The sequence below is a fragment of the Sciurus vulgaris genome, assembly GCF_902686455.1.
Source record: "Sciurus vulgaris genome assembly, chromosome: 6".
NCBI classification, from domain to species: Eukaryota; Metazoa; Chordata; class Mammalia; order Rodentia; family Sciuridae; genus Sciurus; species Sciurus vulgaris.
In genome coordinates, this window is record NC_136466.1 from 65,750,706 (window position 1) to 65,777,728 (window position 27,023).

Genomic DNA, 27,023 nt, shown 5'->3' on the forward strand with positions numbered 1-27,023 from the left:
CATTCTGAAAACTGAAATAAAAGGAAACAAGCATTTTTTTGTCTTTCTTATAAAACTGCATTTCAGTTAACTAAATGTTTGATACTGCCAAGTTTGACTTTATAGAATTCCAGTAATGATGAAAAAGAAATTGCAGAATTAAAGCATCACATGAAACAAAAGATTCACACATTGATCAAAACTGGCTGCTGAAACCATGAGCAAATTTTCAAAATGAATGAATCAGAATGAAAATAATCTGGATGCACTCACTGATCAATATTTATAACACAGAAAAGAGATACCAGATGCATCATAAATGAACTATTAGAAGTACATAACCCCATCTTTAAAATGTTCTTGCCAAAAAACAAACGAATATGAATCTTATTAATTAACTTGTAATTTACAGAAAATATAAGGGATAGAAAAGTGTGTTAAATGATACCAGAGGATGCAATCTGACAAGTCTAGAAGGTGAGAAAATTCTCTAGGAGACATGTATCTGTTCCCTCAACAAATAAATGTCAGGAGGAGGGGGAGGGAGCAAAACAGCCCAAGGGGAATTGTTACAGATTTTAGGAAACCTATAAACTAAGTGTAATGTATAACCTTGTTTGGGTCCAGCTTCAAATGAACCAGTTATAAATGGACATTAATGACATGACTGGGAAATAGGAACATTTGAATATTTGACAAAGTAAACTTACCAACTGTTGGGGGAGTGTGATGATAGTACAGTGATTTTGTATATTTATTCTTGTCTAATCCTTACCTTTTAAGGATACATATTTAAGTTTACACAGATGAAATGCTATGTTTGGGACTTGTTCTAAAACTCAAGTTAGAGGTGGTTTACAGATAAAGCAAGTTTAAATATAAGCTGACAATTGTTGAAGCCAGAAATAAGAACATGAAGATTCACAACACTATTCTCCTTTTGCATATATTTGAAATCTTCTTTGAGTTTTTAAAAATTCAATAGGTTACAATAATGGTAAAGATAAGCCAGTCAGAATTTAAACTCAATTAGGTTTGGTCAGTGTGCAGAGTAAAGGGATAACTCCAAACTGCAAATACTTCAAGTTCACTTGCCCCTCTTAAGTTCATATTTCTTTACATGCCTGATATCAACATTAATACATTCTTAGAACATTAACTCTACTCAGTTGAAGAGTTTTACTCAAACTGAAATTTAGTCACTTTTTAAATTTTTTCTGACTCTATCTTTAGAATATTCTCAGAAAAACAAACACAGGATTGGTCTTAACCTAAAAGCTCAAATAGAGAAAAAATAAAAAGCTATACCTTACATGTTTTGGCCATATTTATAATGGGTTGTTTCTAAATAACTACAAGGTCTCTGGTACACTTTAGAAGTTCTAGGGCGGAAGTGCTGCCTGCTGCACAGCAGAAACTCAATAAAATAAGCCACTTAAGGAATTGAAGTTTAAAGTACACAAACTGCATGCATTTCTTTGGATGAATATCTATATATTGAAATGGGCACTGTGGCAACTAATAAAAACATGAATCAAAGTAAGACACAAGGAGAGAAAAAAAACTCAAAAACAATATACAAGGATTTAAGATGCAATTGTTAGAATCCAGGACATTATACACTACTACTACTACTACTTTTTTGCACCTCCAGTACAATGATTTTGGCAGTTATATTTCCACTGTATCTTCTTCAAAGAAGCAGAGGAGGCAAATCAAATGTAAAACAAACAAAAAAGAATATACTTTTTTAAAAATGGTCTTGTGAGTTAATATTAAATGACATTAAATTAAAAAGTTTCTGCAGAGCAAACAAGACAATTAATGTGAAGAGAGAGAACCTACAGAATGTGAGAAAATCTTTCCTAGCTACTATTCTGACAGAATTAATATCTATAATATATAAAGAACTCAAAAAACTTTACACCAAAAAAAAAAAATTAATAAATAGGAAATGAATTAAACAGATACTTCTCAAAGAAAGAAATACAAATGGCCAACAAATACATAAAAAAAAGTTCAACATCATTAACAATTAGGGAAATGCAAATCAAAACTATTCTAAGATTTCATCTCACACCAGCCAGAATGGTAATCAGTAAGAATACAAATAATAATAAATGCTGGAGAGGATGTGGAGATAAAGGGATACTTTTACACTATTGGTGGGATTGTAAATTAGTACAACCCTTATAAAAATCAGTGTATGGAGGAGGTTCCTCCAAACACTAGGCAAGGAACCAGTTATACTTAGAATTAAAAATAGGGCTGGTGTTGTGGCTCAGTGGTAGAGCACTTGCCTAGCATGTGTGAGGCACTGAGATCAATTCTCAGCACCACATATAAATAAATGAATAAAATAAAGGTTTATCAAGATCTAAAAAATAAAAAAAGAATTAAAAATAATCATACTATAGCAATACATGCTTACCCATGTTTATAACACAATACACAACAGCCAAAATATAGAATGAGTCTACCTGTCCATTAGTGGATGAATGAATAAAGAAAATGTGGTATGTATACCCAAGTTTTAATTCGGTCATGAAGAAAAATGAAATTATGTCAATTATGAAATTTGCTGGAAAATGGATGAAACTAGAGACCATTATGTTAAGTGAAATAGGTCAAACTCAGAAGGTCAAAGGTTGTATGTTTTCTCTGATAAGCATAAGCTAAAGAGGAAGAAGACCAAGAAAGATGGGCAGATCTCATGAAAATCAAAGGGAGATCAGTAGAGGAAAGGGACCAAGGGACAGAAGGTGGCTCCAGAGGGAGGCAGGAAGTGCTAGGGAGTGATAGTAGTCAAATTTTATTATGTTATTGTATGTGCATATATGAATATGTAACAACAAATCCCATCATTATGTACAACTATAATGTACCAATAAAAAAATGAAAGGGGAAAAAAGAAGAGTCTATGCCCCCACCAGAGGAAAAAAAAAAAAAAAAGCTTTTACAAATTAAAAAAAGGTCTTGTAGGGCTGGGGCTCAGTGGCTGAATCCTTGCCTAGCATACATGAGGCCTAATTCCCAGATCCTGGGGTTGAGGTGGACTGTTTACCAGTTTACACTGGGTTGGTGATGTTAAAACTGAGTAAAGGGCTGGGGAGATAGCTCAGCTGGTAGAGTGCTTGCCTTGCAATCACAAGGCTCTGAGTTCGATCCCCAGTACCAAAAAAAAAAAAAAAAAAACTGAGTAAAATGTTTAAGTACTTCAGAGGAAAGAACTGACTTTAACATGTGTATGGTGTTGTGGTCTTTTCAAAAAATTCCAATTATATCAAGTCATTTCCATATGATGTCATTTTAACTCAATAAAAACTACAAAATTTCAGTCTTTTCTAAGCCATAACCAATTTGATATCAACTTCTGAATAGCATCACAAAGAATCACATATATCTTATCCAGTTTTAGAATGGACTAGTTCTTTTTATTCTTTTAACATTCAACAGTCCTCTTCCAAAACAAGTAGTAACTACAGCTTAAATAAATGCTTTGTATTTTATAGAATTCATTTCTTTATATATGTATCTTTGGAACTGGGGATTGAACCCAGGGGCATTTTACCATTGAACTACATCCCCCGTCCTTTTTATTTTGAGACAAGGTCTTACTGAATTGCTCAAGGTGTCACTAAGCTGCTGCTGAGACTGGTCTCAAAATTTCAATCCTCCTGCCCAGTGCTCAGTCACAGGGATTACTGGTATGCATCACTGCATGAAACCAAAATACATTTCTTGTATGACCTGTGCTTCTGGGGCACTCTAACAGCAAAATACACGGCAATTGGTTTTTCTTTCTTTTTCCTTTTTTGATACTGGGGATTGAAACCAGGGGTGCTTAACCACTGAGCTACTTTTCCAGACCTTTTTATTTATTTGGAGACAGGGTCTCGCTAAGTTGCTTAAAGCCCTGCTAATTTGCCGAGGCTGGCTTTGAATTTGTGATCCTCCTGCCTCAGCCTCCCAAGGTGCTGGGATTATAGGTGTACACCACCATGCCAGGCTGTAATTGGCTTCTGATTTTTATGTTGGTTTGCTGTTTTATCTGTTTTTGCAGTGCTGGGATTGAATACAGGGCCTTGTGCATGCTAGGTAAGTGCTCTAACAGTGAGCTGTATTTCCAGTCCTGTTTACTTTTTTTTTTTTAGTTGTAGATGGACACAACACCTTTATTTTGTTTATCTAATTGTTTTATGAGGTGCTGGGGATCAAACCCAGTGCCTCATGCATGCTAGGCAAGCACTCTACCACTGAGCCACAACCCCAGCTCCCATTTACTTTTTTAAAAATTTATTTCTTGGCTGGGTATGATGGTGCATTCCTATAATATCAATGACTCTGGAGGCCGAGGCAGGAGAATCTCAAGTTTGAGGTCAGCCTCAACAACATAGCAAAACCCTATCTCAAAATAAAAAAAGACAAGGGATGTAGCCCAGTGTTTTGTAAAGCACCTCTGAGTTCAGTCCTCAGTACAAAAAAAAAAAAAAAACTAAAAAGGGTTAAAGATGTAGCTCAACAGTAGAGTACTTGCAAGTGCTTGACCTCTGGATTCAATCTCCAGTACCACAAGAAGAAAAGGAAGGATTATCTCCTAGGTTTTCAAATTTCTTTAAAAATTTTAGGCTTTTAAGAGTGGAAGAAAAACCCCAAATTTGTTTGCATAGCAAAATTTTGAACTGTCCAACACAAATGCTCTATAACTTTAAAAATATTCAGTTGTTATCTAATTAAAATCTTCACAAGTACATGAGACTACCTTCTAAAGTATTCAAGCATAAATGCCAATGGGAAGTTATCACCTTTTATTGGTCTTGAAACAAAAATGGGAGAACATAGTAAATATTTCATAAAAACAAATATTAAATGACTGTCCTTTATTCTGAGATTATACCTTTTTTGGTGTAAAACCATTTTTAAAATTGAAATACTAGATATTTTCATATATAGTTCTCATTCTGGCAAAATAAGAAGCTGCTAAATATATTTGTATCCCAAATTTGCTTAGACATTATCAGCCCCTGAAAAATGAAAGTTTGCAATTTTTATTCCAGAAGGCCTACACTGCTCCATCATAAAATATTCTTCGTTTTAGAGAAAAGAGAAAAGTGAACTTCAAGCAACATGGACCTTGGATCTTATCTTTGGATCCCTAGCAAATAACATAACAACTGGCACATAATAAACACTCAATAAATATTTGCTGAATTAATGAATATTAAATTCCATTACTGAAATATTCTTAACTGCCAGCTATTTAAAAATTAAAACCAAATGGAATCTTTATCTCATGAGTCACAATACTAAATTTAACAATATAAAAATATGTCATCTGCAACAGACTGAGATAAATAATGTGGCTTTTCCTATTTCCAGTCCAAAAGGCATTTGGAAATAATGATGAGGGCCAAATCAGGTGGAAATAAATTAAAGAGAATTAGCTATGAGCTGATAACTGCTAAAGCTGGGTGATGGATACATGGGACTTCATTATCCTGGCACCTACAATTTCACTACACTATCTTCTTTATTTTATATATATTTCAGATTTCCCATAATTAAAAAATGAGAGCAGCAACAGAACAAACATGTACTGTTAAAAGACACTACTGTAATCAAGAGATACTGAACATGAAACAGAAAGGAAAATTAAAACATCAGATATAAATTCTGTTCTAAACAGCTGAATGTACAATTTATATACCAAGAAAATCACACAGACCTATACATACATCATTATAAAATGAATACTTTTTGGTAACACAGGATTTAGCGCAGAGCAACAATGTTCCCCAAGTAACTCAGAAAAATTGGATCTTAACAGAGTAGAGAATATGGTTAGGGGTGAAAAAGAAAGCCAAGTAGTGACAGGCACAAAGAGAGGATACAATTTGTCTGATCAGAAAAGACATGTGTAGGGAAAGAGTGAAAACAGATTACCAAGAAGGGAGGGGATAGATTCTAGAGTTAGAAGCCCCAGAGACAGATTCGTTGATGGTTCAGAAGGAAACGGTGGCTATTAAAAAGTTCTCATTAAGAACCATCCTAGGAAAATCAGTGTAGCAGCACTATGTGATATGGTTGGGGGGTTTGAAAGAAAATATAATGATGACAGTAATTTAAATGTGAAGTGATTTAAATATAGAAGAAACTAAAATGTTGCTACTTCATGGGAGAGACTTCTCCAAAATAGAAGACCTTGCCTTTCTCTCCCAGATCACAAAAAGCATTAAAATATGGCTATGTGGCATAATTATAGAATAAACTGCTTTGTGGATATATTTTTTGTAGTTACACAGTCCATAAAAATAGAAATTAGTTTTATAATAAAAGAGTTAGGCTGATGGGACAAAACTCATAAATTTTAAGTCAACTGTTTACTTACGTTCTGATACTGTATAAAGGAGGTTCTGGGGTAAGGGAGGAGGTAGTCTTGCTCCCACTGGTGCAAGATTGGGTACTGCACTTGTCCCAGGCTGGTCACGACTGTTTATCAAGCTTGACTGTGATATGGGTGGTCCTACAGATTACAAAAAATAAGAGGTACAGCATTAATGTTTCCTAATAAAAATGCTCACTATACTAGTACTAATAAATTAGATATTCATACTTCAAAGCTCTAATTGGGCCAGGCCTGATGGCGCACACTTATAATCCCAGCTACTCAATGGCTGGCACACTTATAATCCCAGCTACTCAATGGCTGACACGGAAGGATTTCAAGTTCAAAGCTAGCCTTGGCAACTTAGCAAGGCCCCAAGCACCTCGGCAAGACCCTTTCACAAAATAAAAAAAAGGGCTGGGGATGTGAATGAGTGGTAAAGTGACCCTGGGTTCAATCCCCAGTGCCAAAAAAAAAAAAAAATCTATTGGGCTATGAACAGAATTAATGAATTTCAGATACACAAGTTTAAACACTGATGTAAAATTAATGACGTTCTTTTTCAAAACAGCAAAACTAATCAAGGATAAACAAAACTGGTTGCCCCTGAATGGTTGGAAAGGGACTTGACATTTTCTGGGGTAACAGTAGATTGATTTCAATTTTTCTGTTGGCTTGAATTTTTCATAGCAAAATGTTAGGGGAAATGACATTCCTGTGTTTAACTTTATACAAATATGTTCCTCTAGTGAGATAACATCTTTTATTGTTAGAATTTCTACATATAAAGAATACTTCATTATCTGGAGAACGATATCTCAGCTTAAACTTCACTATTAAACTATTTGTGTAACAATATTTAAAATTCACAAATGCCAGGTTAGAAGAATCACATTGGTACTGACCAAATTTCTGCCAATCTTTACCAACTTTAAAGTGTTATCTTTAGTAGTACCACAGATAAAATTTGGTTATGGATACACGAGATCATGCTAAACTATTTTTGCAACTTCTTGTGAATCTATAATTATTTCAAAATAAAATGCTTGTGTGTGTGTGTGTGTGTGTGTGTGTGTGTGTGTTGCTCAGGAATGAATCCAGGGCCTCTCGTGAGAGAGGCAAAAACTAAACAAACCTCAGGTCTCAAAATAAAATGTTTCAAAAAAAGAAAATTTATGAAAGTACAGCTTTAATAAATTGAATGGCAATAATTTTTAAAATAATTTGCCATTCTTATAATTTTAAAATATCCTCACGTTAAATGTTTCTCATACTTTTGCATATATATAAATAATTTATGCTATCATTCAATTACATCTTATAGTCTTACTGTTATTACTACACTAGTAATTATTGTTATTATTTTATTTACTTGTTCTGTTTAGTTCTACAAGATAATAGAATGTATTTTGACATATCATACATACATGGAATAATAAAATAAAAAAATAAATAAATAAGTGCTAGGGATGTAGCTCATGTGGCTCAGTAGTTAAAGTGCCTTGGGCTCAATCCCAGGTAACAAAACCTTCCTTTGTCAGTAAAGATTCCATAATGAAATATATACTAGTAAAATGATTTGACATTTGGAATTAAATTGAGTATAACCCCACCAACCCAAAAAGTTGGGGGGGGCGGTGGCATGAAGTGAGACAAAACCAGCTAAATACTGATAATCACTGAGACTGGATGATGGTATATGCAATGCATGTATTATTCTTCTACCCCTGTGTATGTCTGAAAATTTCGATAAAAATTGTTAAAATGATATTTTGATATTCTTGAAGAGGTTTCCTTTAAAGACTGGAAAATTTCACTAAATTAGTAGCATGCTCTTTCTCTGCTATTAACTAACAAAATTTTGACCACAAGTCAATATGTTAGGCTATCATAAGCAAAATTTACAATGCTGAGGTATTACAAATAATTCCAAGCAAAAACGGATGGCAAAAAGGAAAAGTAGCATCTTAATTATGGTAATATATTCCAAATTCTATCGTTAATTTATTTATCAAACATATAAACGGAGTGTCAATTTCACCAAAAGGATGAAGTTCTTCTGAATAGAATTCATCATTAAAAAAAAAAAAAGGATTCAACCAACATGTACTTACTTGGTATGGGAAGCACAACAGAAGGTGGAGGTTGACCATGTCCTTGTGGAACAGGAAGTCTCATACTATGGCCAGGGCCTGGGCCTGGGCCTGGACCAGGGCCTGGACCAGGGCCTGGGCCTGGCCCTGGGCCTGGCATTGGAGGCATTAACATTCCAGGAGGTGGTGGAGGAGGAAGCCCAGGAGGAGGGGGTGGGAAAGGAATCATACTTGGCAGAGCAACTTCATCAACAACTAGAGGATCATTTCCATGATCAAACTGACAAAGGTCCCCCAGTACACAAAATCCTCTTTCTGTAAGAATAAAAAAAGAATCTTATTAAGATCTACCTACAGATCAAAAAATAAAACAAATCCCTGAAAAACCCACCATTCTGATTTATAAGACCGTTTTCTCTAAAGAGTTTAAAGTTTTCTTGGTGTCATTCTATTAATCATCACAGGTTCTTAAAGCAGAAAAAGGTGTATCCTCTACTTTTTATACTATAAGACTGACTTGTTGAGATAACAAATAACAGGGAAGAATAAGCTACTAGGTACAATCAGATTAACTCATTTGCTATTAAGTTTTTATAATAAAAACTCAGATTTTCTGGAACCAGAACTTGAACCCAGGGGTACTTTACCACTAAGTCACAACTCAAGCTCTATTTATTTATTGAGAAACAGTCTCGCAAAGCTGCTGAGGGCCTCACTAAGTTGCTGAAGCTGACCTTAAACTTGCAGTCATCTTGCCTCAGCCTCAAAAGTGACTGGGATTACAGGCGTGTGCCACCAAACCTAGTAAAACTCAGATATTTTAAAGAAATATCAAATTAACAAAAGTTTGGGAAGGAAAGGAAATAAAAGTATTGAACCAGATAACTTCAATAAGATATCTTCATAATGTTATTCTAAAGTAACCATTCTTTCTGTATTTGTAAGTTGAAATTTTAGTTTAAAATATTCAACTGGATAGGAGAAATAAGTTTTAATGTTCTACAACACAGGATATCTTTAGTTTACAACAAACAGTTGAATACTTCAAAATAGCTAGTAGTCAGGATTTTGAATGCTCCCAGCACAAAGAGTATTTAAGTGATAAACATGCCAATTATCCTGATCTAACCATTACACTCTACATACATAAACTGATATCTCATTTTACCCCATAAATGTGTATGATTACTGTGTCAATTAGAAATAAAAATATATTCAAAAATAAATAAAATATTTAAGTAGGCACTATATATCAGTTATTTACTACAGCACTGTTTATAAAAGAAAAATGAGAGAAATCCCAAGTATGCATCAATAAGAAATAGGTTGAACATATTTTTGTACATACAGAGTTGTAAGAAGCCTATAGAAATACTGAGGGAATTCTCTTTGTATTAATACAGGATTATTGTCAGAAAATAAGTAAAAAATATGTGAAAGGATTAATAGTATACTAACATCTATGCAAAGAAAGTAGGGGCAATTATATTTGTTAAGATATATATATATATATACAGGGCTGGGGTTATGGCTCAGTGGTAGAGTGCTTGCTAGTGTGTAAGGCACTGGGTTCGATTCTCATATAAATAAATTCACATATAAATAAGTAAATAAAATACAGGTCCATCAACAACTAAAAAAAAAAAAAAGATACATATACACAGACCATGCTTAGAAAACTATATATATGAAATTGACAACATTAAGTTGATCTTGAGAAGAATTCAGAAACAGGAGTAATGAGATTTTTAACACTGAATTACAATTACAATTTCACTCTATTCCCCATTAAAAATAAATATGTAAAAATACATTCATTCGATATAGGGGGAAAATAAGGTTATGGGTTTAGCTCTGTTGTAGAGTACTTGCTTAATATACACAAGGCCCTGGGTTCAATCCCCAGTACCTAAAAAAAATGATGATGATATTATGATTTGCTTGAAATAATACAGGTCAGGGAGAAGTGGGTAGGGTATAAATAAAAACAAGATAGCTAATGAGTTGGTAACTGTTGAAACAAGGTGATGAATATACTGGGGTCAATTATATCTTGTCAACTTGTATAAATATTTATTTCCATAATAAAAAAATTAAAATAATACATATACTGATCCATTCATTCAAATGGAAAATCAGCAAATCAAATTTCTAAGTAGGTTAAATGTGCTTATTAACAAATTTCCAGCAATAAACAGTATACAGAAATATTATAATTCCTAGTATCTACCAAACTTTATGGTATACTTAGTGTTTTATGTAACAATAAGAAAAAAAAAAACAAAGTAGAAAGGGTCAAATTTAAATATTCTCTTGATAAGAGCCAAAGCACTATACAGAACAGGTAAATAAGCATATCCCAAAAGAGATGCTTTCAATCAACCCTTATAACACAAATCTGTGCTATACTGAAAAAGTACTCAATATAGGCAACATGTACTTTTACTAATATTTTCAAGTACAATATAAGAGAAGGTTGTGATTTTTACCATCATAATCTCTGCATCGCCTCTTTGGTGGTGGGTTTCGACCAAAAGAATTGGAAGAGCTATGATTGTTATAGTAATTAGACCAACTCTCAGTTGTGTTTTCAGAATGGTGAGCAGGTGCAATCACAGTAACAGTGCTGGGAATAGACTGTGCCCCAGAGGAATACTGCTCAGAAGAGTTTGGAGGTGGTGCAGACACAGGCACATAAGAACTCTCCAGGTCGTTCCTTTCACTCTTAAACTTTGATCTTTCCCTGTGTTCTGCTTTAGAGACAAAATAAAAAGAAGAAACAAAGAGATCACACATTTTATGTTCTTAAATTTGTTTATTTTCTCACAGAAAGGAAAGATGAGAACACTGGAGGATACTTACAAAGCTATCTATATTCCAAAATGCTCTTGCTATTAATTTATCCTAAAAGCTGAACATCAACTTATTTTCTCACAGAATGGGAAAGATGAGAACACTGGAGTAAACTTACTAAACTATTTATATTCCAAACTGCTCTTGTTAATTTATTCTAAAAGCTGGAACATGAATAATGTCACATATCTTGACCAATAACTTACAAAACATCATCTTTTATAATATCAACATTGATTACACTAAATGAAAAAGGGTCAGCTTCTACTAATATTTAATAGGAATATTATCTAAGTTAGGAGATCAGTGATAAGGATCCCAGTAATCTACTGAACTTTTTTCTTTTTAATTTTATAAACTTTAGGGAACCTTACTATAAATCAACTATATTTATGAAAAACAAAACAAAAATCAAAAGCAGGCAATCCTCTTCCTCAAGTAATAGCTTTATTGATGAAAGGACATTTTTTAAATTATACAAAATGACTGAAGTCTAGACATGTACTTTGATACCTTAAAAATAATTTCTTTTTAATCAAACTCCTTTGATTCCAACCCAAGAATAGAGCCCTATCTTTCCAACAAAATCAATATTCAGTTTTTGGAGGCAATTCCAATTTTTATATTGTTTAGACATCATAAAGGTACATTTGGCTTCAAAGGACTCTCTTGTACCCCTGTGACATAAGCAATAAAACTTTTAGGGGAGAACACCTCTTATCCACTCACCAACATTCCTATTTGGATCCCGGTCTTTGCTGCGTCCCCTACTTCGGCTTCTACTTCGACTCAGGCCTCTGCTTTTACTCCGGCTCTTACTCCTGCCTCTTCTCCAGTCATACTTCTCACGGTACAATTCGTTCCGCTCATAGTACCGGTCATAGTCTCTCCACTTGCCGTCTTCTCTTTTTTTCTCACGTGTCCTATAATACACAGATATAAAAGCCATATGTAGGCTATAAAAATGAAATTAACAAACAAATCCAGAGTATGAAATACTCCCAAGTCATCAAAATTCATAACATTTGAGTTTTTATAGAAAAGTGTAAGATTATCATATAATTCTTCTAATCCATTGTATAAAAAGGAAAAAATATTCCCACTTCAAGTAAAATGGGTGGGGCGAAATGAAAAAAAGAGAAGAACCCAAAGTATTTGGGGGGGGAGTGGGGGCGGTAACTTAGACATGAAAAAGAAAAAAGGCTCAAAACCAAGTTTTCCTAAACAAAGACCAGTATTATTTTGAAGACAAGTTGATGATTCCACATGCAAATGTTTTACCTGTAATATAAAATGATATAGATAATTTTAAAACTGAGCACCCCTGACCAAATGGAACATTTCATTATTATTCTCTAAGGAGAATGCTCCCACCCATGAGCTCTTGGGGAAAGAACATAATGATGATTGTTTATAAAAGAAATAGAAAGTAAGACAAAGACAATAAATAGAAAAGATAAATAACATTCTTTCTTTAATGAATTTAGAGGAGTCAGAACATTTAAAAATTGTTTAAAAGTCCTGCAAAGCAACTAAAAAATAAAATATCAATGTCTTCCTAATTAAAAACAAACAAACCTTCGTTCACTAGATTCTGAACGAGTCTTCTGGGGACTAGGATATTTCTTTTTTCTGCCATCTCGTTCTTCCTCTGCTGGTTCCTGAAAAACCTATATAAGAACATTCATTAAAAATAAGAACAGTCTGTATAAATTACAAAACAAGGTCACTTGACAATCTTTCAAGCACAAGAGAGGGGAAAAAAAAATATACTGAAATACTGCATCATATCATTTCCAAGAATTAGGCAATAGGAAAAACAGAAAAGACACTCAGATTACTTTAACAAGCAATTTATTAATTGTTAAGAAAAGAAATGGTAGTACAGGATAAAAACAAGCAACTCATTCTTTAACCTGAAATAGAAACAGCAAACCAAGCATCATAAAGTAAAATGGTTTTTTATCTTCCTAATTTTATAAAATCTATTCACACATAAAGAGAACTTTAGATTTATTTAATTTTTAAGAGGTTTCAGAAACAAATGGTTAATTTAGTGAATGCTATAAAATTAAGTTATTTTAAGTAAATTACAGAAAAGTAGTATTGGAAATAATGGAAATGTTAAGGCTTTATTTACTTTTTTTTTTTTTTTTTTTTTGCAGTAATAGGGATAGAATCCAAGGGCACTTTACTGAGCTACACCTCCAGCCTTTTTTATTTTTTGAGACAGGGTCTTGCAATTAAATTGCCCAGGCTGGCCTCAAACTTGCAATCCTCCTGCCTCAGCTCCTGAATCACTAGGATTACCAGGTGTGTGCCACCAAGCCCAGTTTAAGGTTTCTTTTAAAGCCTAACAGTCAAGAGGGACCAGAAATAAAAAGAGAACAATTGGGCATAGTGGCACACATCTGTAATCCCAGATCTCAGGAGGCTGAGGCAGAGGATCACAAGTTCAACACCAGTCTGGACAATTTAACGAGGCCTTCAACAACTTTGCAAGACTTGTCTCAATTTTTTTTTTTAAATAAAATAAATAAATAAATGACTGGGGATACGCTTCCTTGATAAAGTACCCCTGGGTTCAAGCCCCAGTACTAAAGAAAAGAGAGAACCAGTGATTTTATTATTATCTCCAAATAAGGCCCTCTCAAAGCACAAACATAGCCTTTACTTGAGAAAGGGAACATAAAGTCATCTGCAAGAATTAAATAAAATCCCATCTAATGGAAAAGCTTCTTATAAACAAATCCAGAAGTGAGTGAAGGGACCAGGAGATGACAATTTAATAAAATTCGGGCAATATAAAATGCAGCCACAATATGGCAACCATATGGCACCAGCAACTACTATATAATCATTACACTGTGTTTAAAAATCATTCTACAATTTATAAGAAATACAGAGGTTATATTACTCCACTGGGATGCAATCAGCTAAATCCAGACAATAAAGAAACTCCATAAAACAAATGACTGAGTTTCTCCCTCCACAAAACAATTAGGGAAAAAGAAAAAGTAAAAAGGAAAAAATGTGGTGTGCTTCGTAAATCATGGCACATATCTTTTGTTGTTTTTTCAGCATCAGGATGAGTTGTGCCAATGATCCAAATTCTTTCACCTGGTTCCTCCTGTGACCAACAGTCTAATTATAAAATACCTAATGGTACAATGCAGTTGAGGATCAGAGAAGAAAATTAAGATGGCTAGTCCTTGGATTTGTTTCATACCCTGCTTATAGTAACTATATCCACAAACCATAAAACGAGATAATTAGCCAAAGATAGGTGCTGCTTCAAAAACTCCTCTTTGACGTTAGCTAACAGAATTACATTAAACTACTATATTTATACACTATAATGTGAACTATTATTTATGTCAGTAATTACAATTAAGTTATTAAAATTTTAGAAACAAGAAATGCCAGCAAGTGTCAGCTGGAGGAGCTCTATAGAGAAGCTAATATCCATTTTTCACAATTTTCAAAATTATGATTTACTGAACTGGGAATGTGGCTAAGTGGTAAAGTGCTTGCCCTGCCTGATATGCATAAGGTCGTGGGTTTGATTCCCAGCACTGCCCAAAAAAAAAAAAAAAAAAATTAAGGGGTTGGGCATGTGGCTCAGTGGTCAAGTACCCCTGAGTTCAATACTATGTACCAAAAAAAAAAAAGGGGCGGGGGGGTAAAAACACAAATGAAGGCTGGGAGTTAACGGCACATGCCTATAATCCCAGTTGACTCAACAGGCTGAGGCAAAAGGATCTCAAATTTGAGGCCAGTCTCAGCAACTTACCAAGGTTGGTCCTCAGCAACTTAGTGAGATCCTGTCTCAAAATAAAAAACTAAAAAGGGCTGGGGATGTGGCTGAGTAGTAAAATGCCCTGGGTTCAATCCCTAGAACCCAAAATAAATAAATACATAAATAAAAGTGAATATAGACAGGCATGGTAGCACATGTCCGTAATCCCAGAGCTCAAGGGGCTGAGATAGGAGGTAAAATGACTTCAAGCTGTAGGCCAGCCTCACCAATTTAGTGACACCCTCAGCAACTTAGCAAGGCCCTATCTCAAAAACAGGACTGGGGATGTAGATCAGTGGTAAAGTGCCACTGGGTTCCATCCCCAGTACCAATAAACTTTTTAGATCCAGAACTATTATAAGGACATTAAATTTAATGTAATAACAGTATTATTTTAAAAGATTAATATTCTTAGGAAATACATGTAAGTTTTTAAAGGCGAAGGGCTATGATATCTATGACTTACTAATACTAATGACAACAAAAAAAGTTATGGGTATAGACCTGCAGAGAGCAAAGAGGGCACATTTTCAATAAATATAACTACGCAGAGGGCATATGGGTGCTTGAATTACTATTCATGTTAATTTTTATGTCAGCTTAAATTATTTCCAAGTAAAAAGTGTTAAGTCATTTTGTATTCAGAGTAAGAGTAATAAAAACAAATATTGGGAATTTTTTAATAGTTAATGTTTATATGACAGGTATCAGACAAGAAAATTTCAAAAATATATATATTTAATTGATATATATATGAGATTTTATGTGTGTACCTATCTCTTTTAATCCTCAATAAGCACTATGATCCTCATTTCCTGATGTAAAAGTGAGACAGAAGTAACTTGCAGAGCTGCTATTTTAGTTCATGCAGCCTCATTATAGAACTCACATTCTTCCCATATGCTATGTTATCTATATATGAAAGGAAATACAAATGAACTCTTAAAACTTCCATCTTGGTTTAAACAATTGGGTAGCCATCCATAATCATGTCTTTATATACGAATATTACAAAGCCATTTTTGCTTTTCTAATGTTGGCGATGGTATTTACAATTAAATTAACATTTAAAATAACTATACGGTTAAAAAAAAAAAAGGAAATGGCTTCTTTATATACATGAAAAGGTGTTACCTAATCATCTCTCTTGAGGTTTCATTAATACTTTACTGTCAGCCAAACCTCTATATTTAACAAAATTTTCTTTTTCTAGAAGTCACTGGATTTAAGATTTCTCTGAATCCCTCAACAATACACTACAGTATTGCTTAGATCCCTAAATAAGCTCTCTGAAATTTTTCCAATTCTTCAAGAGACCCTAAGAATCTGTACAATGCCCTAAACACAAAAACATCAATCAATAGACAATTAAGTCTAAAATGCTCAACTTACAGCTAAGAATACTCTGAGAAGTTCCCAAAAGCAAAACAATAATTTTGCATTACCTCTTCTTTAATTTCTTCCTTTTCTTGGACTAGTGGTTTTGGTTCAGGCTTAACTGGTTCCAAAGGTGGAAGGTAGTTCTTAGTATAGAGGCTTTCAAATAATTTGTCCACAAAACCTGAAGTTTCTGAGAAGAAATAATATTTAAATGTTATACAAACCAAAAAAGAATTTAAACATTGTTAGCAAAGCTTTTGAAAAAGATACAATCACATATACTGCTGATAGGACTAAAAACAATACTTACCTTAAAGCAAAGAATCCCACTTCCAGGTTTTGTTTTTTGTTTTTTTTTTTTCCCCAAAGTACTGGGGAATGAACCCAAGGGTACTCTATGTACCACTGAGTTCCACTCCCGGACCTCTTTATTTTTTAAGAGTCTTACTAAGTTTCCCAGGCTGGTCTTGAACTTGAGATCTGCATAATTCAGCCTCCAGAATAGCTGGGATTACAGGTGTGCAACACCACAACCTGTTTACATCTAAGTTTTTTAATCCCTCTGATATAACTGAAAGTATACAAATCATACCCATAGAAGAATATTTCTTGGAATATGAAATAGCAAAAGATTGAAAACAACTCCAAATTTCCATAAAAGACTAGTAAAATAAATTATGGGACAATCATACAATAGAATATAAAACATCTACAAAAAAGAACGAGTACTGATAATACCAAATCTCAAAGATAAAAGATTTTTTTTTCTTCTTTCTCTCCCCCCACACCCCACCAGTAATGAAGAATGAACAAAGAGCCTTGTACACTGAGCTCTGGCCTCAAACTTTCTCTGTTTCAGCTTCTGAGCAGCTGGGATTACAGGTGTGGGCACAACGCCTAGCACATTATAATATTTTTATGTGTTTATCTGCATAATGAAACTGAAAGATGTAAAAATTGGCAAAACTGTGTAGTATAGGTGGGAAAGGGACACACGTAGAATAGTAAGAGTATTCTCATGATGTATCTTTTTTTGGGGTGTTGGGGGGGTTAGTGGGGATTGAACCCAGAGGTACATTACTATTGAGCTCCAGTTCCAGCACTTTTTACTTTTTAGTAAAAAAGAAAAAGTATACCTCTATACTAAGAACTACAGTCTCACTGAGTTGCTTAGGGTCTCGCTGAATTGCTGAGTCTGGCCTCAAATTTACAATCCTTCTGCCTCAGTCTCCCGAGTTGCTGAGATTACAGGCGTGCGCCATTGCGCCCAGACTTCTATTTTTTTTTTTCGGTGCTGGGGATCGAACCCAGGGCCTTGTACTTACAGGGCAAGTACTGTACCAGCTGAGCTATCTCCCCAGCTTCCCAGACTTCTATTTTAGAGATAGGATCTCAAAAACAAGTTAGCCAGCCTCAGCAACTTAGCTAGGCTCTAAGCAACTCAGTGAGATCCTGTCCCTAAAAAAAAACATAAAAAGGGCTGGGGATATGGCTCAATGATTAAGTGACCCTATTTTCAATCTCTGATACAAAAAAAAAAAAAAAACTGCTGAAGCTAATTTGGAACTTGCAATTCTCCTACCACAGCTTCCCAAGTCCCTGGGATTACTGGCATATGGCACCACACCCAAGTAAACTTTTTCACTCTAATAGTTTGTGAAGCAAGTATTTTTCCATGATTATAAAACTGTTAGCTCCTATGTTGTTAAATGTATCTTAGGGAAAAAAAAATGACCAGACCCTTCAAAATTCCCTTAATAACTAAAAGATGGGGCTGAGGTTGTGGCTCAGTGGTACAGCGCTTGCCTGGCACATGTGAGGCACTGCGTTTCATTCTCAGCACCACATATAAATAAATGAATAAAATAAAGGTCTATTTTTTTTTTTTTTTCTTTTTTTTTTCCCCCAGGGCCCAGGACCAAACTCAGGGCCTTGCACATGCTAGGCAAGAGCTCTGCCACTGAGCTAAATCCCCAACCCCTATCAACATCTTAAAAAAAATTTAAAAATTAAAAAAAGTAACTAAAAGACTTTGTTCATACTCCTCTATATTTTTACAACATATATCCTTTTGTAATTTGAAAGATATGTAGCCTAATTAAAAAAAAGCAAAGATAAACATCTAGCACTGAACAATATTCAGGACATACTATTAAGTTTTTTAAAAAAGCAAATAAAGGTCATGGATATAACTCAGTGGTACAGCTCTTTCTTAGCATGTGCAATGCCCTGGGTGTTTAATTCCCAGCACATGAAATTTAAAAAAAAAAAGCATATTATAAAACAATATGTTCATTTAATATTTTATTTTTGGTACAGGGTATTGAATCCACAGGAGTTACATCCCCAGTCCTTTTTATTTTTATTTTGTGACAGTGTCTCACTAAGTTGCTGGATTTGATCTCAAATCTGTGATCCTCCTGCTTCAGTCTCCTGAGTCCACAGGATCTCAGGGGTGTACCACCATACTCAGCTTTAATATATAATATAAACAAAGACAAGTCTAGAGCTGCACTGTCCAATAGTCCACAGCCACTTAACTACATGTGGCTGTTTAGATTTGGGTTTAAATTCATTAAATTTAAAAATCAGTTTCTCAGCCATATGAACCCCATTTCAAGAACTCAATAGTCACAAGTAGCTAATGGCTACTAAACTGGAAAAAGCAGGTGTAAATCATTATCTACTGTTGCACAAAGTTCTACTCCACAACGCCAATCTAGAAAGCCATACACAAACAACAGTGATTTTGTCTCTGATGGTAAACTTCTGGCTGTTTATTTTTTTCTTTTCAAAATAAATTTTACAGGCCTCGGGTTGTGGTTCAGTGGTAGAGCACCTACCTAACACATGTGAGACACTGGATTCGATACTCAGTACCAAATAAAAATAAATAAAGGTATTGTGTCCATCTACAACTTAAAAAAAATTAATAGAATACATTTTATAGTCCTTCCTCATGTATTGTCTTTAAAGTTTAAAGAATTATTGGAGCTGGGGTTATGGATCAGCAGTAGAGCACTCATCTTGAGCATGTGAGGTACTGGGTTTGACCTTCAGCACCACATAAAAATAAATAAATAAAAATATAGGTGTCTACCAACAACTAAAAATATACATATTAAAAAGGGGAAAAAAAGAATTACTGGGGCTGGGGTTGTAGTTCAGTGGTAGAGCGCTTGCGTAGCATGTGTGAGGCACTGTGTTCAATTCTCAGCACCACAAATAAATAAAGGTTCACTGACAACTAAAAAAATAAATAAATAAAAAAGAATTAATAAAAACTTTTGTAGCTTTTTTTGATAAATGCTTAATTTTTTTGCAATAGATTTCATTGGTTCTTTTTAGTTAATATATAAAACATTAGGATTTTTTTGCATAATTATAAAAGCATAGATATAATTTGCTTTAATTCAGTCCCCAGTACTTCCCCTCTCCCTCTCTTACCCCTTCCCCCTGGTCCCTTCCCTGTACTCCACTGATCTTTTTGATATTAGGGTTTTTTTTTAAATTAATGTCTTGTGAATATACACGATGATGAGATTCATTGTGGTATATTCTTATATATACATAGGAAAGTTAGGTCAGACTTATTCCGCTGTTCTTTCCTCATCCTATTCCTCCTCCCTCACCCTCACTCCCCTTCTTCTAGGCAACAGATCTTTCTTCTATTTTGATGGAATTCCCTCCTCCTTTTTTCCTTTCTTTTTGTCTTTTTCTCTTACCCACTTCCCCCTTATTTTGGACCTTATATTTTTCTTGTGAGAAAAACATTCCACCTTCAACTTTTGGGGTCTGGCTTCTTTCACTTAGTATGATAATCTCCAATTTTACCCATTTACCAGCAAATGCCTTATTTTCATTGTTCTTTATGACTAATACTCCATTGTGTATATATACTACATTTTCTTTATCTATTCATCTATTGAAGGTCACCTAGTTTAGTTTCATAGCTTTGCTATTGGGAATTGTGCTACAATAAACATTGCTGTGGCTATATCCCTACGGTATGCTGATTTTTAGATCTTTTGGATATATACTGAGAAGTGGGACAGCTGGGTCATAAGGTAGTTCCATTCCTAGTTTTATAAGGAATCTCCATACTGCTTTCCAGAATGGTTGCACTAATTTGCAGTCCCACCAACAATATAAAGAACCCAAAAAATTACCACCAAAAAAATAACAAGTAACCCAATTAATAAATGTGCAAAAAGAACTAAACAGATACTTCTCTCTCTCTTTTTTTATTTTTTAGTTGTCAATGGACCTTCATTATACTTATTTGTATGGGTGCCCAGGACTGAACCCAGTGCCTCACACATGCTAAGCAAGCACTCTATCACTGAGCTACAACACAGTCCCAAGATACTTTTCAAAAGAGAAATACAACCAACAAATATATCAAAATATGTTCAACACCTCTAGTAATTAAGGAAATGCAAATCAAAACCAACCTGAGATTTCATTTCAACCAGTCAGAATGGCAATTATCAAGAATACAAATGATAGTGGCGCACACCTATAATCCCAGTAGCTCAGGAGGTTGAACAGGAGGATCAAGGGTTCAAAGTCAGCCTCAGCAACTTAGCAAGGCACTTAGCAACTCAGCAAGCCCCTGTCTCTAAATAGAAATTAAAAAGGGCTGGGGAGGTGGATCAGTGGTTAAGAGTCCCTGGGTTCAATCCTGGTATAAAAAAAGAATACAATAATAATTAGTGTTGGAAAGGTTGTAGAGAAAAAGGTACACTCATACATTGTTGGTGTTCAAAATGAATCCTGAACTTCATTTCCAGTTTTTGTAGCTTTTTATAACAGTGAGTTCTCTGATGTCTAAACATTCATTTGCCTCTTACTCCAAATATCTTTACTATGTTTTGCTTTTTTTCTTTTTGGCTCTACATTTCACATGACTCATCCTCAAAGTAAATTAACACATTTTAAAAAGAGTACACTCATCTATATTGAAGAGGAATTCTGTATGTATAAGCTTGTTTTATTTTCCTCAAAGAAGTCTTAAAAATGCTTGAAAAAAAGATGTAATCCCTATCTATTAAAGTGAGAAGCCATATTATCTTCTCTTCACCACTAGATATTTGAGTTAAAGGCTACTTCCCCATCAATAGCTAGATCAACTGATGAGCATTATCCAGAGTCCTATCTACCCACTCAATAATACTTATCAAGCATCTATGTGCCAAGCACTGTAGGTTCCAAGTCTCTACTTTCAATAAAAGCAAAGACAAACAAGGTAGGGGGAGAGAGATAAACAGGCAAATAATCATGACATGAAGTGATGAGTATTCCAGTTTGAAAAAAATGACTGGAGAGCAGGGATGTTATCTACTATATAAAGGGCATTCAGGGTGAGCTGTTGGACATGTTTGCCATTTCAATAAATAGTAAAGTGGTCAATGTGGCTGCAGTGGAACAAGCGAGGGGAAGTGGCAGGAGATGTCAGAGAAGCAACAGGGGAAACCTCACAAAAACTATAGATCATGGTAAGAATTTTAGTAAAAGGATGCGAAGTTAAAGACATAAAAAGAAAAGGAACACGCCCATCTCTTTATCAAGAAACCCCAAGTGAAAGGAAGTTTAGTAGAGAAGGAGAATAACAGAGAGGAGGAGGACCGGAGGGAAAACTGGAGGGATCATGAACTAAAATTGATTTCCATGCTCATGAGTCAGGATGAACCCAACTATGTATAACTATAAAGTCTCTAAAAAAAAAGTCTCAGGCAAGAAAGAAAAAAACTGATGGGTTCACTACCTTAACAAGAATAAGGCTTCAATATCCTTAAACTGTTCTCCCTCACAACTAGGCTCTTCCAAAATCTGCAAAGCACCCAATCACTTAAAAAGCATTAGAGCATCCACTACCCTATTAAGGAAAGAGACAAGGAAAAAGAAGAAATCCTCAAAGTTTTAAATTCAAAATCTTTACATAAATACTAGGTTGAAGGCCAATAATAATTACCTTTTTGTAAAAAGACATCAAGTTGATCAGCACAAAAGGCTTTCAATTCTTTCTCAGGTTTGTCCTTCTTGACCAGTGCTACAACATAGTTGGCTAAGGCTGATGGGTCAGCATCACATCTAGTTAGACAAAGAGAAAAAAATTGTAAAATATTATTTTCAAACAGTGGTATCATTAATAAAATCACCCCTGTTTTGGAAAACCAAAGATCAGTAGTTTAAAAAGTGACTGCCAACACAGGTGACTATTATAATAAATAGCATATAAATACTACAAATGAGATTTTCTTTATTTCTGTATAACTGTCTATTTTTGAGGTTCTAATTATACCAAAAATCTTACACCAGTGTGTAAATTTATTTGCTCTCTCAGTGGAAAGGGTGGTACCCTGATGCTTTAAAGTTGCTGCTTCTCTAAGGCAATAATACCTCAGGAACTACCTGTTCCCAATGGCCAGCAAGGAAAAAACTGGGTGGGCACACCTTCACTCCCAGCTATTGCTGAGGTTGAGGCACAAAGATTTCAAGTTTGAGACAGACTGGGCAACATAGTGAGACCCTCCCCCTATCTCAAAGGAAAAGAAATGGCCATCAACACCACTGTTAATCTTCTCAACGGGTATTTTAATGACTTTTTTAAAAACTGAGAACATGAGAAGGATGACACCTTAAATAGTATCGGTCAATGCTTTAGCAGCTATAAGCAAAGAAAAAATTCTTGAGTCATTAGAAGAGAAGTTGCAAAAAGCAGAGAAAAACTTTATCTGCCTCATGCTTTCTCTAGTAGCAGGAATCTGACTTTGACACTCAAAATCATCTCTTATGCCAGGGCAAAAAATAATCCTGTATTGCCAATGCCTGTATACCAATCTGTCAGACTTAACATTTGGTCTACACCATAGGAAATTAAAAGTTTAGCTTAGTTTAATAGTCTAGATTCCAGCCAGGTGTGGTGGTGCAGCCCTGTAATCCTAGCAGCTCCAAAGGCTCTGGCAAGGATTTGCAGGTTTGAAATCAGCCTTACCAACTTAGTGATGCTGTAAGCAACCTAGCAGGGTCCCATCTTAAAATATAAAATAAAAAGGTCTAGGGATATGGCTTAGTGGTTAAACACTCTTGGATTCAATTTCTGGTACCAAAACAAACAAACAAAAATATATAGTCTAGATTCCCCCACGAATCTTTATAATTAAATAACCTATATCCATTGTGGCGTCATAAGATTATGGCATCATAAGATTATAAAAGTAGTAATGAAAATACAATGACAGCAAATAAAACCATTATGCAAACAAAGTGATCATATTCCTATAAAACACTATTCAATCTAATCTTGTTCCATAACACCTTAGGCCTCCACTGTCAACCAGAAAATTAAAAAGTTTCAGCCCAAGAATATCAATTTCATTGCCAAAAATTTTGAGATCAGTAAACAAGAAAAACCAAGCTCCAACACCTTTAGTTCTTCCATCTAGTTTTTAAAGTTCACATTTGGATAAAACAGCAAAAATTTTTTCAGTGCCAATATTGACATGGGAAAGGTTGTATCTATGCACTTAATTCTAATGGAAAAATTGTCAATTTTATAAAACACAGAACTAATTTTAAAAATTATGGATAAAGGTCATAGATGATGGGATACATATATTTTAAAAATACAATGTAGGGGGGGGGCTGGAGTTGTGGTTCAATAGTAGAGTGCTTGCCTCGCATGTGTGAGGCACTGGGTTCAATCCTCGGCACCACATAAAAACAAATAAATAGAATAAAATATCATCTACAACTGAAGAATATTAAAAAAAAAAAAAAAGCGTTGGGAATGTAGCCAGTGGTAGAGCACTCCTGGGTTCAACCCCCAATATTGTATGCATACTAGATACTCGAATTTGCTAAGACAGTAGAACTTAAGGGTTCTTACCACATAGAAAAAGACAAAAAATATTTGTGTGACAGATGTTAATTAGCTTCACTGTAGTCATCATTTCACAATGTACATATCAAAACATCATAAACATGTTATATATACACTTCATATTTTAAAAATTCATTTAGGAACAAAAATCACAAAAAAGTGGATACACCGCAGTTTTATCTTCAAAAAATATTACATGTGCAATGCTCATGTTAGAATCCTATAAACACCTTAAAATAGAGATGTGTAGGTAGACTTAACTTCACCAAAGAACAATAGCATATTTGAGCAGTATATTTCTAATCAATGTATGGATGACAGAAAGGGGGGAAAAAAAATCACATTTCTGCCTTTATTTGGAAAGTTCAGATCCTGGATAAGAATATCTAACACAAAAGAGGATTCAGAAAAATAAAGAATGGCAGAAAACAGCATTTTCTCTGGTGTTATCTGAACCTTCAAGAAGTTTCATAACCTGACAAGCATAACGATGGCTAAGGATATAAGGTTTGTGGTAAGAAACTGGCAAAATATCCAGATTACTAGATAAATGGAGTGAGTTTAACAAACTCAGATATCTTAGTCAGATTCAAATAAATGCAGCATTGGGATGCTTCTGATGAAATACATTTTGATGTAATGGTAAAAACCAAGACAAGACCAAACACAGTGACTCTCACACCTGTAATCACTATGCCTCTAGAGGTTGAGGCAAGAGGATCAAAAATTGGAGGCCAGCCTAAAGAACTCAGTGAGATTCTGCCTAAAAATAAAACAATTAAAAGGGCTGGGGATGTAGCTCAGAAGTAAAGCATCCCTGGGCTTAATTCTCAATACACACAAACAAACAAATAAAAATCAAGATGAGTATCCATAATTTCAATAGCTGACAAGGTTGAAGTTGGATGAGTTCCAAGCCAACCTTGCAACACAGCAAAATTCACATCTTTAAAAAAAAAAAAATCAAGATAAATAGTTAAGGGAATACAAAAGAATAGAAAAAGGTTAGACTCTAGGAAAAGAGTAATCACAGATTCTAAATATTTGTTAAATGTGAGTGAACAAATAATTGTTAATAACTGAAAGATTCCACACCAAAAACAAAGGCACGTTTACAAAGAAATGAGTATGTTTTTGTTGTTGTTTTTCTGGTACCAGGGACTGAACTCAAGGGAACTTTACCACTAAGGCACATATCCCCAGCCCTTTAAATAATTTAAGAGACAGGGTCTAGCTAGGTGGCAGATCTTATGATCTTCCTGCCTCCCAAATTGCTGGGATTACAAGTGTGCACCACCTCACCCGTCAGCATAACTGCATGTAAATATAACAGCTCCTACCATGTAGTGAATAAAGTGCATGAAGTCTTGGGTTTGAACTCCAGCACCAAGAAGGGGGGGGGGGAGGGGGAAGCATACTATGAAGGAAACTGCCATTCTGAAATAATAATTCTCCTGTTAATTGAATGGTGAAACCTAAATACATTGGAGAATGTTATAATGTAATATTTTAGATCTTTGGATTGTCCTTATCATTTCAACCTTATTCTTTCTGACCTCTACATATAATTTTTAAAACTTGACATACAGCTGGGCATGGTGCACGCCTGTAATCCAGGCAACTTGGGAGGCTGAGGCAGGAGGATCCTGAGTTCAAAGCCAGCCTCAGCAACTTAGCAAGGCCCTAAGTAATTCAGCAAAACCCTGTCTGAAAATAAAAAACAAAAAGGGCTGGGGATGTGGCTCAGTGGTAAAGCGCCCCTAGGTTAGATCCCTGGTACAAAAAAAGAAAAAAAAGAAAAAAAAAACTGTTTAATAATACTTTGGTTCTGGTGCAGATACTAGAAGCTCAAGAAGACTTCCAGAGTGTGTCACAAAAAATCTGAGTATGACTAAGTCCCTTGATAGATAACAATATGAATACAAGACCACTTCCATTTTGGGGGGCCAAAATCATCACTTCTTACTTCTAGTACTCAAGCAAAGTACTTAAAACCTTTCAATTACTTATTTTATTAAAGCTTATGGGAATTCATTTCTGCTCGACTATAGAGACAAGCATGTTTGATGAATGAAAGGAAATTTTAAATTTTTGATCTATGGCTATATCAAACACACATTTTCCATATTAAAAATAACCTCCTATTGTAAAAAGATTAGAAAAGGTAATAATGGGGCTGGAGTAATTCAGTGATAGAGCACTTGCCTACCATGCATGAGGTCCTGGGTTCAATCCCCAGACACAATCCAAAAAAAAAAAAAGAGCCAGTGTGGTAACACATGTCTATAATTCCAGCAACTCAGGAGGTTAGGATTATAGACATTATAGACAGGAGGCTAAGGCAGGAGGATCACAAATTCAAGACCAACTTTTAGTAAGACCCAGTCTCAAAATAAAAATATAAAAAGGGCTGGGAACGTGGCTCGGTGGTAGAGTAACCCTGGGTTCAATCCCCAATACTGCAAGGGGAAAAAAAAAAAAAGTAATACATACCTTAAATTATGACTCTAAAGGTGTAAATTTGCAAAGACAAATGAAGTAATCCGCTCAAGATTAGGCAGAGCGCACACTTTTGGAACTAAAACTCAAGTGTAATTCCATACAAGTAAAAATCTACTGCACAGTACATACACTTTTCTTTCTTTTTTG

The 27,023-nt window shown here is 34.7% G+C and overlaps 1 protein-coding gene across 3 annotated transcripts in view; it reads right to left on the reverse strand.

Moving 5' to 3' along the window:
- Positions 1–27,023, reverse strand: part of RBM27 (RNA binding motif protein 27) — a 73,161-nt gene that overhangs the window by 37,221 nt on the left and 8,917 nt on the right. For 2 of the 3 annotated variants that reach the window (XM_079145470.1, XM_079145468.1), the window contains exons 2-8: positions 22,464–22,582; positions 16,555–16,679; positions 12,889–12,980; positions 12,040–12,233; positions 10,947–11,210; positions 8,479–8,772; positions 6,368–6,502 (exon numbers count right to left, since the gene is read on the reverse strand). In XM_079145470.1, the coding sequence (XP_079001596.1) occupies positions 6,368–6,502; positions 8,479–8,772; positions 10,947–11,210; positions 12,040–12,233; positions 12,889–12,980; positions 16,555–16,679; positions 22,464–22,582 (1,223 nt within the window). The remainder of the gene's footprint in view (positions 1–6,367; positions 6,503–8,478; positions 8,773–10,946; positions 11,211–12,039; positions 12,234–12,888; positions 12,981–16,554; positions 16,680–22,463; positions 22,583–27,023) is intronic. The other variant, XM_079145469.1, reaches the window with a different exon arrangement.